Source organism: Doryrhamphus excisus, chromosome 5, assembly GCF_030265055.1.
Source record: "Doryrhamphus excisus isolate RoL2022-K1 chromosome 5, RoL_Dexc_1.0, whole genome shotgun sequence".
NCBI classification, from domain to species: Eukaryota; Metazoa; Chordata; class Actinopteri; order Syngnathiformes; family Syngnathidae; genus Doryrhamphus; species Doryrhamphus excisus.
In genome coordinates, this window is record NC_080470.1 from 113,575 (window position 1) to 126,218 (window position 12,644).

Here is a 12,644-nt window from a genome sequence, read left to right on the forward strand (position 1 = left end):
TTTATATATATATTTTTTTTTCTTTTTACCTGAGATGCAGTAGAAAATATATACATATACATTTTTTTAAGTCTATTACTTAGCATTTGCTCATCCTTTCATTTTTCAGTATGCAGCCCTCAGTGGAAAAAGTTTGGAGACCCCTGCTTTAAAACATTTATTGCAAAAATGTGTATAGAATATTTACAAAAAAAGTGGGTTCAAGATGGCAACTTTCTTTGATACCGGAAACGATCATTTCTATTTTTAAGATTGCCATGTGCGCCTACAAGCGCCGGAAAGGTCAAGCAGTTCATCAAGCTCAAAGTTTGAAAGCGCTCAAAGTTTATTTTGCTTTTCGCCCTTTACCAGTTTTGGCTCCTTTATTGCCGCCTTTTGCTGGTCTTCCTTTCCCTTTGCCGCCCTTTGCTTTCTGTTCTTTCCTCTGCATCCCCCGCATGTCTTTCTTCATGCGACCATCCACCACTTTGAAGACGCCTTTGACGCCGGCAGGCCGCCTCACTTTCTTGCCGGCTCCCTTTTTGGCGACGACGTACGTCACCTCTCTCTTTTCTTTTCCCACGCCGGCTTTCTTGTAGATGCTGACGCGACGAAGAGCAACAAAATACTGTTATTGATGCTGTGCTCGAACAGGAGTGCGGTCGGTGAGGACAAACCTTTTGAGTTGAGCCATCTTCTCCCTCTCAGAAATGTCCACGGTGTTCACGACTGCCTCTGCTTTCTTCTTGGCCTGCTCCATTTTCTTCAGCATCTAGTGAGGAACCAACAAATGTCTTTATCTGGAGCTGCCACATCCAAATATTAATCAACTGATCCACATTTCAGCTAAAGATGCACGATATCCGATACCTTTCAAAACTGATATAATGCCGATATATAATAACCTTTTACATCTACTTAGTAAAAATGTTGTTTGTGCACACCTGGGAGTAAGAAGGACCGGAACAAATCCTAATATCATGGCATCACTACTATCAGGAGAACCAGAGTATAGAGCAGGGGGGAGCCACCTGCTGTGGCCCAGCAAGGTGCACTGTATTCAGGCACACGCTCCGAGCAGCCGGTGTGCCACCACGGAGGTGTCTAACAAAGCATCTGCACTTTTACATCTGGCTGATCGTCTTACCCTCCTCTTCTTCCTGGCCTTGGCTTCAGCGACTCTCTTAATGGGCCGGGCATTGATCTCCTTCCACTTCTGTTTGTACTCCTCCACCATCTCTTTGGTGACGGGCAACGGCTTCCTCCTGTGTTTGATCTCGTCTTTCATGAACCACTCGGGCACCTCCCACGGCTTGTCGGACGACGCAAACCTGCAAAAGCATGAAGGGGATGCTGGCTGTCAAAGCGTAGGAGGTCGGCATCATTAGGACTCCAGCACCACACACCTGTGGAAGGAGTTGTCCAGCAGGTCTCTGGCTTTCTTCTTCGATGTGGCGATCTCGCAGCCAAGGGCGAGGCCTTCTGCGTCCAGGATGCGGGCTTTCTTGCCTTGGCAAAGCAACAGCGTGTGTTGTAATAGGATGTTGCCTTTTATAAGAAATATTACATGACATACGTATACTCACTGGTGCTTTCTACGGGAACGACCTGGAAGTCGGTGTTGTTGTCGTCATCATCATCATCATCGGCTTGGCCCGTCCCGCTCCCACCTTTGGCTTTCTTCATCTTGGTTATGCATCTGGAGGAAGCGACAGACTGTCGGAGATCATCCACAGACAACGCAACGAAAGACGATCAACTAAATCCACTTACTCCTCATCATCGCTGCTGTCATCAGAGTCGCTGTCTTTTACGACTTCCTGTGAAGGCCCCGCTTCTTCTTCCACTTCTTGCACTGGAGCCGCCTCCTCCTTTTCCGCTTCCACTTCAGCTTTCCTCTTTTTGCCTTTTCCTTCAAAAATAAAAATCCCTTCAAGCACACGAAAGATGAACGTAATCTCTCCTTTGGTAGGTTCCATGCCATAGAGCTAAATATTCCGTACTGATGGGGTGTTCATTTTCCTCCCTTTGTATCGAGTTGTGGACTCCTTTAAAGCAGCTACACACGATAACTCGCACAGAAAGCTTTCTAGATCTTCCAGATTCTGCTGATTGCCCGCGTTTACTGAGAGCAGGCAATCTGCAGCCCATATAAGGAAGTCAGGGTTGCATTGATGTTGGTAGAACTCTGCTAGAAGAGCCCGAGCCATCAAAATGTCTTTCAGAGCTCATTATCTGACTACATGGCATCATTTAACACCACAATACAACATTGTAACGACATTTATAGGTCAGAAAAGTGGAAAAAACATTTACATTTTAGCAGGAATAATCACGTCTTCTCTAGAGCAGGGGTTCCCAAACCAACTCAGGACCCAAAATCCAAAAAATGTCCACAGCCCACCTTTGTCCTATAAACAGTACATAGACAAAATGCTGCCTTCTCAGAGCACTTAGCTTATAATAATAATAATTATTATTATTATAATTATATCCATAATTATTATTAATATAATTATTATTTCTATTATTTAATTATTAAAGTATTAATAATAAATAATAACACAACATAATTATTGTATAATGAATAATTACTAATTATATAATGACTATTATATTAATTATTATAATAAATCATATTATTATTACTATTTTATATTAAAGTATTATTAATAATAATAGATATTATTATTATTATTATTATTGTAAAGATTCAGGACTGAAATGAAAACTGGGGGATGACGGAAGCCCAAACTTTGAATCTGTGGTGTACACACAAGAATTAATTGTCATACTTTTCATAACTGCATTCAAGACTAGCATGATGACCAGAGAGCTACGTTCCAATCATAAACCGTATAAGGTTCTTCAAATATTGTGACAGGTCAATAACACTCAATAGGTTATTACTTAGGCCTATAAATATATATTTAACTCGCGCAATAAATATTTTACAATAAAAATAATTTGCCAAAATGATTCATTTTTAATGAGCTCTCATGGCCCCCCCCCCGCAGTACTAGCCAAGCCCACACTGGTCTAGAAGCTATCTGTTCCTCATTATTCTTAAATAACTTGTCTCATCTCTTGTTCTCTGGTCTATTGTGGAGCTAGCAGCAGATTTCCCCCAAAGATTGTCTCATTCCACATAAGCGAGAGCTGTTTTGTCACCAGGCGACCAGCCTACTATCAAGCAATTCAATTGGACGCTGACCTGCTCGTTTGCTTTGGAGCCACTGAGTCTGCCTGAGCTCGTTCTCGGCGTCGCCTTCCAGCTCGAGCTCAGAGAAGATGTCCTGCAAAAGAATAGAATGTCGCTGGGAAACGGCTCAGCCACAGCAGCGCCCGCCCCCCCCAACCTTTCTGACGGACAGCAAAGCGTTAGCGTTATCTTCTGGGCACAGGTGCACTGTCATGTATTTATCATTTATTTTTAAAATGTTTAAAAAGAATGACCGTTTGTCTGGGGACCCTGCTCTACACAACAAGTGGATGTGTTGGATTATGAACGGAGAAACCTTGCTGAACCACAAGTTGGTCTCATTCTCTCTCTTCTCGTCCTTCCCTTCCAGCTCCACCAGCAAGCCGCCGTCTTCCCCTTCGTCCACCTCCTCTTCCTTGGTCAACGTCACCCTGAAGGCAGGCGGACCACGCATTACTAAAAGGGCGGCTGTGTTTTTCCCCACAGCTTTTTACCAAAATGGCATGAAAGTGTGGTTGAGGTTCTCACTCACTTCTTCTTCTGCTGCTGCTGCTGCTTTGCCATTTTCTTCTCCAACTCCTTCTGGCGGTGCTCCACCTCTTCCATGTCTTCGTCATCCAAGTCAGAGGCCAGGGACATGTTATCTGCTTCGTCCTTCTCGTCCTCAGACAAGTAGAGGTCATCCTCGCCGTCCCCGAGTTCATCTGCAGCCTGCATGTCTCCCTTGGATATGTTGGCTAACTCCTAATAGAAAATACAATAGACGTCAAGTGTGTGTGTGTGTGTGTGTGTGTGTGTGTGTGTGCGTGCGTGCGTGCACATCTCTCACCTGCTTCTTCTTCATGGTGTGTAGGGAGAAAAGGCAGACGTCCATGTTGTCAGCAATAGAGACACCCGGAAGATCCATCTTCAGCTCCACCCGTTCTCTCTGTTTCCTGCGCTCTTTTAGCAGCTTCCTCTTCTTCCTGACCCCAAACAACACAAAACAACACACATGCTCCATTTATATGCCTGGAAAGATGACATTCTGTGGCGGCAATCTGCTTGGTGACCACCAGCTTGATCACATTTCAACGCTTACTTTGGATAGAAAAGCCAAAAGTGCTTTTTCTGATTGCATGTCAATTAGGATAGCATCGCTTTAAAAGAACTACGACACAGTCGTTCCTCGCTATATCACGGTTGGGATAGTTATTGATATATATATAATGTGATGTAAACAAAGAACAATGGGAGTGTAAAAGTGACTATTTGGTGTTTCATACTAATAGTCATAAACAGGATTTCTATGGTATAACTATGAAAATAGTAAATTTATTAATATTCTTTGTGGAAATTCACTTCTGGTCAGGTTTGGAACCAATTAACTGTGATAACCGAGGGATGCCTGAATTGCACAGGAAAGGTATCACTTTCCTAAGTCACAGGAAAGTTCTACTTCGGGTTCTATGGTTATAGTCACATTTTCCCCTCATTGTAATAATTGACACATTTTGTGCTAGCATCACAAAAAAAAGAAAAGTCGTGCGTTACCGCTTGAGATCAGCCACCTCCTCCGCTTTCAGCTCAGCCAGTTTCTTCTCCATTTCCTCGTCCTCGTCCCCGTCCTCTTTCTTGTTTTTATTGCCGGGTTCGTCGTCTGAGCTGCCCCCCTCTTCTTCGGAACTTAAGCTGAAGATGAACCAGAAACATGATTAGCTTTGTTCGTCTACTACATCACTGGTATTACCCCCCACCAGAGGGGGTGATAGATTTCTTATTCAGAAAAAAAAAACATCTCGTGGGCACGTGGCCTGGGACAATAGTAAATTCATCAAAATGAAAATGAACTGGATCGTTTTGTCAGCCTTAATATATTGCATATATATATATCCTTTCCTGGTCCCCCCACATAGGGAGTTCACTCTGTGCATTGCAGGTTTGGCCCACAGAACAACGACATGAACAGAGTGACTCACATATTTGTCTTCTTGCACAGTTGTGCAGCGTTTTTCTGTCCTTGTTAGGCCCAGTTTGTGCTGCTCTCTGAAGGGAGTAGTTAACAGCATGGTAAGAGATTTGAGTTTTAGTTGAGATTTTAGATGTCTTTTCTCATCATCTATTAGCCTTATAAAATGATGAACTTGGATTAGCAGCCATAGCAGGAGATTGATGCAGAGGACTGACAGTTGTTGATAGTAGGCCTCTATGCAAAAATATACATCCTTCTTTCTAAATCATCTCATTCATTTTACTTGTTTGGGAAATGGATACAAATGTTTGTGAAATGCATGAAAATGTGTTTTTCTTTGGAGAACAAAGACACTTCCAAGTGACCCCAAACTTTTGAGTGGTCGTGTAAGTTACAACAACAACTAAACTCATGGGTATCAACCAATCATCCCCGTTGCATATACATTTTTTTAATCTCATGTACCCCCTGGAGTGCCTTCCAGTACCCCCGAATGCGAAGCAGCTTACGAGAGCACACACTGAGATGGAGCATCATTCCGGTGGCCTGTACCTGATCCCCTGGTCCAGCTGCTTGGCCTCCTCCTTCAGTTTCTTGGCCAGGTATCTCCTCATCTTGGTCCTCCAGTTCAGCAGCAACCTGCGTTAAAGAGTTGGAAGGAACATCTTGGTTATTTAATCCACTTCCACTGGTGTGAATGAAATATCAGTAGTAGATGTGGAGATGGGGTAGAGTGGAATGAGCTCTGCTTCTTCCTACTCCTTTTCAGACGTGCTGAATTGTGTCATGGCAGCCTAGTGATGCTCCTTTGTGTAAGTTATGAACAAATAAAACCATAGCATGCCAATCCTGACATGGTGGCTCTTGCTAGTCGATTTGGCACCCAGAACGTTTGTTTTACCGGAGTTCTTTGCGGCCCAAAACTTTGATGTCGCGACAGCACTCCTTGATCTCATCCGTGGTGGTGGCGTGAGCTTCCAGGTGGGGGTTGTCAAAGGTGATCTAGAAAGAACAACGGGGTTGAATAGGAGCAAGACTTCCTTCTGCGAGGGATGCAAAACCATTATAAAACAGGAAGTGTCACAGCTATACAGACTACTTTACTGAATTTTTAGCCTTTTTCTTTCACCTCATATTTACTCCCAAATGCTGACACCATATGGGAATGCATAAAGGTCATTTTATGGCTGATTCTTATCCACCCAGGAGGCTGATATCAATGCAGCCACATGTCTCGCTTGTCAATCCTTTTTAAATACCAGCGATTTATCATTTATTGCATCACAAACGCTGCCATTTGACCCAATAGACCCATGATGTCATGCAGAATCATGAAGCCCTGCTGTGAAAAAAGGCTCACCTCACTGGCTTTTCCCAGAAAGTCCACAGGGTTCTCAGCTTTGAGAAAGGCGGTCGCAGTGAAACTGTGGAAGAGTGTCAGGTCACCATCTGTGTAGCCTTCCGCCTGAGTACAAAAAGAGCATCCGGGTCAGGGATACAGACGCCTAGAAGCACTGGACTGCTCAGGTTGTCCAAAGACTCCAGAAGTGACTTACAAACATATTATGACATCGAGACTACGAGTGGAGCTTGGCCGTACAACAGTTAGCATACCTCGCCTTGCTTCAAATTTGCTTCAATGTGCTAACTGGAGGTATTGGTCAACCACAAAACAGGAATATTTTAAGACTAAATATATTAACAAAAGACTGACAGAGTGGGTCTGCACGGCGGACGAGTGGTTAGCGTGCAGACCTCACAGCTAGCCAAGTGAATTGGTATGCCAGCATCCTGTCACTCATCAAGAGTTTCAAGTGCAATCCAAGATGATTGTTGTTTTACTGACACGATCCACTCCTACCTTTGGCTTCTTGTCGGGAATCAGCTCCTTCACAGTTTTGGCCTGCACCTCCACCTCCTTAAAGGCATACTTCGGATCAAAGAACTTTGTATCAATCTTGTCAGGAGCTAGGAAACCTGCCCATATCATATGTTGTCATGAGTCCATTAATGAGGGGCGGAAAGGGGGTGTATCCAAAACAAGCGTCGCACTGACCCTGGCAAATGACGAATATCTCAGCCGACTCATTCCGAGAGGCTTGGGGCTTGGTGGCCTGCACCTTCTTGAAGAACTGCTGGAAGATCCACATCAGTGGCTGGTAGTCTTTGGAGCGGAAGACCTTTGTGACGAACGTGCCACCTTTATTCAAGAAGTCGCAGGCCAGCTTCAAGGCCATGAGGGTCAGGTGGGCTGGGAGAGAAAGGAAGACCAACAATTTCACACGTGACTCATTTATTTTACATACTGCAAACGTTAACATTGTGGTTTAACATGTTTAACATTAACCGCAAATAGAATTTCATACAGTCATTTTTCCGAGTGACCATGTAATAAACCTGTGAAATACCGAACACGGCATCAACGGTGTATGCGGTACCTTGGGAGAAAGCGTCGTGCAGCCAGTTGGCGCCCACGTTTGGAGCGCCATCGTTCAACACGACGTCAACCTTCCACGTCTGCAGCTCCTTTCTGAGGGCCTGTGGGGTGGGGGGGATCATAAACAATGTCGTTTCGATTAGATCTGTGTGTGAAAATTGACAAAAAAAAGAATAATCAACATTCACGGTAACGTCCGTGTTAAACCATGCCAAAGGTTCAGATAATGAGGTTTGTGCATTTGGAAGAGAGTCCTGAAAGACGTTTTGGGGTGGCTCTGAATGTTGGGTTTCAACAGGGAGCCAAACTTCCTAATAAGGGCATGCCTGGGTACAAGCTGAATGGGAGCAATCAGAGCGGGGTGGGCGTGCCCAGAAGCGGAAATACATTCAAACACACCATTATGGAAATCCAATGAAATACAGCTGGAATGGGTGCAGATTCTGGAAGATCTAGAAAGCTTTCCGGGCGGGTTATTGTGTGTAGCTGCTCTAAAGGAGTCCAAATCTCAATATAAAATAATAGGTCCCCTTTAATAATATGCATTTTTACCTATATGACAACGCTGAGATGCATTTTGAAAATGTTTATTATTTCCACTGCGCGGCCCTCGCTGGACAGTCCCGTCTATACGAGTAAAACCCAGCCCAGACTAACCTGTCTGCATTTCTCCGTTGTGATGTCTTCCTGGAGGGTGACTACATTAGGGATAGGCTTGATGGGCACCAGGTCAACACCTAAAACCAGTTTACACTTGAGAATAGAATTCTGAGTGAGAAGAGTACGGCTGGATTTGGAGTGGAAGGACTCACCAATGACGAGGCTTGAAACGGGCATAAATTTGGACGCCACTTGCAGCCTGTAAATAGATAATCCAACACGTCAGATTGCACGTTATCAGTTATCGAATATCAAGCTTTGAATGTCAGCTGACTAACCATCCGCCAGGCGCGGCACACAGATCCACCAGAGCCCTGGCTTTCTGTAGAAACTGATATTTTCTGTTGAGTTGGATGAGTTTGAACGAGGAACGGGATCTGTAGCCTGTAAAGAGACACATACATTAAGTACGAAGGGGGAATGGCTAGCTGGCTAGCATGTTGCTAACATGTTGCTAACTAGCGTCGTGTTGCGGTTTTCCTACCTGTTTCTTTGGCTAAGTGGTAGAATTTATCCTTCCGGGTCTTTCCGACTTTGAGCTTCTTCCCCATGTTTGTAATAGCGGAGACCTTGCGGTTGAATTTGGCACAAATGTGCAACAATTTCACACAGAAAAACAACACGTGTGGCTCGCTCGTGCGCAGATATTCTACGTCACGCGTTTGGTCTTCTTCGCCTGCTGGTTGGCCGCCGGCCGCACTGGTGCTCCACAGCGCCACTCTCTGGTGGCACATGAAATACTTTCTATACAAATGGTACAGCTGTATTGTTACTTGTACTTATTTGCTAATACTTGAAAAATACCCCATTTATGTAAAACTATACTCAACTATTAGGTCTTAAGAAGTAAATTAACAGAACGCATCCATTATTTTTAATTAGTTTTAAATTATTGCATTTTTTTCTGTGGATTTTGTTACATTGTTTGAGTATTTGGATACTGATATGTTGTTCACAATTGGTTTGGTTTCTGATTATAATCATGGTTACAAAATTCAAGGCAAAAATCCGACATTTTCCATATCGGTATTGGCCTTGTCTTTGCTTGGTATCACTTTGATACCAGCATTGGCAGTATCACCCACACCAAGAGATCTGATAAGCAAAAGTGTGATTTTTTCATATTTATTTTATTAATGATGCATTTTGACTGCCGACTTTCCAGGATTTCCTGAAGCCCGGTTGGAAAACATCTCCAGGATCCCTTGGATGTTAGAAGGGCCTGTTCCTGGATCGAGTGTTTATCAGTCCCAGCACAGAGAAGGCACTCGCTGCTGCTGTCACCAAACTGATGGCCCCGATGGCCCTTGTAGCCTGGCGGTGATAAGAGGGGCATGAGCATGTCAATGGTGTTTGATTATTTATTACACTATCTGGACTAAAGTATAGATATAAATATATATATCATATCAATAATTCAATATATAATAATAAATTATATAATTATATATATATAAGTATATGAATAAATTTGATATATCCATCATCACCTGCTCAGACACTCCCTCGCCGTAGCGCAGCAAGGTGACAAAATGCTCGCAGTTACTCCCCAGCAGGTCGTACGACACCTCCTGGCCAATCAGGACTTGCGCTCGTTGGATGATCTCGCAGACCGGCAGCGGCGTGTGGTTGTGGTCGTACTTGTTGTTGACGCGGTACGAGTCCCCGCCCACCACTTCCTTCAAAAGCTGCATGCGCACCACCGCCTTCCGGCTGAACACGGACTTCACGCTGGACATGGCGGCGGCCTGGCTCTCGTCTGGAGAAGAGATTGCGTTCACGTTAGCGGTCTACATTTCATCTGAGCGTTCCGCGGGTCCGCCGGAACCTTGGTTAGCGTCGTGAATCCCTTGGTTAGCGTCGTGAATCCCTTCGTGAAGTCCCCGCTCCAAACCAAACAAACCATTTCTACCCCCACAACAAATCATGTACATACTATCGCATTCATACATTTTACATGGGAAAAATAGCAGAATAAAGTCAAAATATTATTTTTTTAAAAATAGATTATTGTATAATGAGGAAAAATAATGTCATTTTTCTAGCATAGAGTTGGAATATTAAAGAAAAAACAGTTTTATTATAAGAGTCAAACAAAACGGAATAAAGTTGTGATTTTTTGAAAACTGGGTTGCGGCAAAAAAGTTTTAACACTGTAAAAATACATTCAAAATATTATGGAAATAAAGTCATAGTTGCAGGAAGAAAATGTAAAAGATTAAAGCTGGACAAAAACAACAGCACAAATGAGCAAAACAGCCATCATTTTACCAGAATAAAGTCAAAATATTCAAAGGAAAAATATCAGATTTTAAGGATAAGAAAATGTTGTAATTTTACAAGAACAAAAAAAGAAAAGTTGGTAATATTATGCATAACCAAAAAAAACTGAATAAAGTTGTGATTTTTGCGAAAAAAAAGTTATAATATTAAAAATGGAAAAAGCAGCTGTAATTTTACAACATAAAGTCAAAATAAAAAAAAAATAGTTAAATAACGACAAAAAAGTTGCAATTTTTACAAGAATAAACCTTGTGGAAGGGATGGATGCCGCAAAGCGAGGCTACGGTCGCCACGGTCGCCACGGTTACGCATGTAAAGCCGTGTGAGACGCTGGTTGCGGTGTGCACTGACCAACGGGTGTCAGGTTGATGATGTAACCGTCGCCCAAATAGAGCGCCCAATGCTGATAGGCCGGTCGGAATATCTCAATGAGGTCACCGGGTTGGGGGTCGGCGGGGGAGTCGGCGAGGTCGGGGTCACTGGAGGCCATCTGCACACACAAAAGACAACAAGAGACACAAACGTCACGTGTCACGAGATGCTTCCATTTTTAATCAGCGGCGACTCACGCTCGATCTTTGCTGTTGATGATCCATCCCGTAACATGCTTCCACAACTTCTAAGGAGGCAAAGAAAACACACTGGTGTCAGGCTGCAAAACAAACGGCACATTACTTACAGGCAGAATACTCCATTTTTGTGTTTACATCTTAAACTTAATAATTCCTGTAAATGTTCCTTTCTTCATATTATGACTTCATTGACATCATGTCATAGCTTCTTCCTCAACCTCCATTTTTGTTGTCTTCTTCTGATGAACCTTTGTGTTTCAAATGTCCCCCAGACCAGACTTTGCCGTAAGAACAGCGCCGTGTTGCGAGTCCTTGGGAATAAGTGTCAGAGAATGCTGGATGGGCTTCCATGCGATGCAAAGCTCCCTCTTCCATACGTCCACACAATAGCACACAATACCCAGAGCTCACCTTTGCCGCCACAATAGCGTGGACACAATGAGGAAGCCGGCGGAAAAACAGCTTGATGTTATGTTACATGGAAAAGACAAATAAATAGCACTTTCTTTCACCTCCAGGAGAGCGCCGTGGTTAATATGCCACACGTACGCGACATGTGTTACAATACACGACATATGTACGCTACAGTCAAAAGTTTAGAGACGCCTTGTCATCCAATAGCATGATAAAGTGTCTCTAAACTTTTGCTCTCTAACGTTACGTGAGGAAAGCAACAGGAGCCATACTTACTCAAACACCAGCCCTTTTTTCTTCCTCACCATTTTAATTCTCCATCATAAGTCCACGTCTAACCGTAAAAAAACAGTATTCGTCCAAAAGCGCCAGCAGGGACAGAAAAAAGATGGATTCCACGTCTCTGTGATGACAAGCTGGAGTTCAAGCCAAAGTAGAAGTTGGAGGTCGCTCGCCCTCTCTCTCTCTCTCTCCCTCTCTCACATGCACACACACACACACACGCATAGCAGAAAGAGGCGTTTCCTCTGGTATTGTCCCCTTTGGACGATGGCGGCAATGCAAATTAAGTATATGATTTGGACCAACCAAATGTTGCAATATTTGTTTCCAACTATTTTCATTTCTTGTTCATTTTCTTCTCATAATTCTCACTTTATTCCTGTAATATTATACCCTTTTCCTCAAACTGATTTTTTTTTCACAAAATATTACAAACTTGAATAACTTAAAATCATTTTTCCTCATAATACTACCAGTTTATTCCCGTAAAATTTCAACTTTGTTCTCATAATATTATGACTAAAAAAAGAGCGTATTCTGGTAAAATTGTGCATTTGTTTGACTTCTCTTTTCAAAAATGAAACCTTCATTGTTTTGTTTGTTTCTAATGTTACAACTTAATATATAAAATATAATATCTATATAATATCTAAACTCTGTGCTACTAAAATTATTATTATTTTTTTACTTTATTCTCCTAAAATTCCAGCTGTTTTTTTCCATAATATTAATTTTTTTCCCCACAGTATTATACCTCCCCCAACCTCATTTTCCAAAATAGACAACTTTATTTTGTTGTTTTCCCTCAAAATATGACAAAGTTTTTAAAAAATATGCAACAAAAACAACATTATTTTTCCTCAT

The 12,644-nt window shown here is 42.7% G+C and overlaps 2 protein-coding genes across 3 annotated transcripts; both read right to left on the bottom strand.

Annotated features, from left to right (window-relative positions):
- Positions 1-144: 144 nt before the first annotated feature.
- Positions 145-8,916, bottom strand: ftsj3 (FtsJ RNA 2'-O-methyltransferase 3). The gene is made up of 21 exons (XM_058072511.1): positions 8,714-8,916; positions 8,508-8,613; positions 8,382-8,428; positions 8,227-8,306; positions 7,571-7,670; positions 7,189-7,383; positions 6,994-7,109; positions 6,493-6,597; positions 6,034-6,134; positions 5,685-5,771; positions 4,715-4,852; positions 4,011-4,146; positions 3,714-3,925; positions 3,498-3,612; positions 3,194-3,275; positions 1,753-1,891; positions 1,566-1,678; positions 1,386-1,488; positions 1,127-1,310; positions 657-751; positions 145-581 (listed from the first exon to the last, which is right to left on the bottom strand). Exons 1-21 carry the CDS (start codon positions 8,778-8,780, stop codon positions 326-328), a joined length of 2,577 nt encoding a protein of 858 aa, XP_057928494.1. The 5' UTR covers positions 8,781-8,916; the 3' UTR covers positions 145-325.
- Positions 8,917-9,345: 429 nt separating this feature from the next.
- Positions 9,346-12,623, bottom strand: plaat1 (phospholipase A and acyltransferase 1). Of its 2 annotated transcripts, none has more exons than XM_058072535.1 (5): positions 11,775-12,623; positions 11,082-11,128; positions 10,864-11,002; positions 9,720-9,988; positions 9,346-9,543 (listed from the first exon to the last, which is right to left on the bottom strand). In XM_058072535.1, exons 2-5 carry the CDS (start codon positions 11,106-11,108, stop codon positions 9,442-9,444), a joined length of 537 nt encoding a protein of 178 aa, XP_057928518.1. In that variant the 5' UTR covers positions 11,109-11,128; positions 11,775-12,623; the 3' UTR covers positions 9,346-9,441. The 2 variants fall into 2 exon arrangements, with proteins under 2 accessions (XP_057928518.1, XP_057928517.1); XM_058072534.1 differs by having other exon boundaries at positions 11,082-11,131; positions 11,775-12,620.
- Between the last annotated feature and the right edge of the window lie 21 nt (positions 12,624-12,644).

What these genes read in the sequence shown, in the direction of transcription:
- ftsj3 (XM_058072511.1), bottom strand. Translation starts at nt 8,780, where the DNA reads ATGGGGAAGAAGCTCAAAGTCGGAAAGACCCGGAAGGATAAATTCTAC. An exon ending in CGTTTCAAGCCTCGTCATTG is followed by an intron (nt 8,307 to 8,381) that starts GTGAGTCCTTCC and finishes AACTGGTTTTAG; the next exon opens with GTGTTGACCTGGTGCCCATC. An exon ending in CAGCAGCAGCAGAAGAAGAA is followed by an intron (nt 3,613 to 3,713) that starts GTGAGTGAGAAC and finishes GCCTGCCTTCAG; the next exon opens with GGTGACGTTGACCAAGGAAG.
- plaat1 (XM_058072535.1), bottom strand. Translation starts at nt 11,108, where the DNA reads ATGGATCATCAACAGCAAAGATCGAGC. An exon ending in ATCAACAGCAAAGATCGAGC is followed by an intron (nt 11,003 to 11,081) that starts GTGAGTCGCCGC and finishes TTGTGTGTGCAG; the next exon opens with ATGGCCTCCAGTGACCCCGA. An exon ending in CATCAACCTGACACCCGTTG is followed by an intron (nt 9,989 to 10,863) that starts GTCAGTGCACAC and finishes TCTCTTCTCCAG; the next exon opens with ACGAGAGCCAGGCCGCCGCC.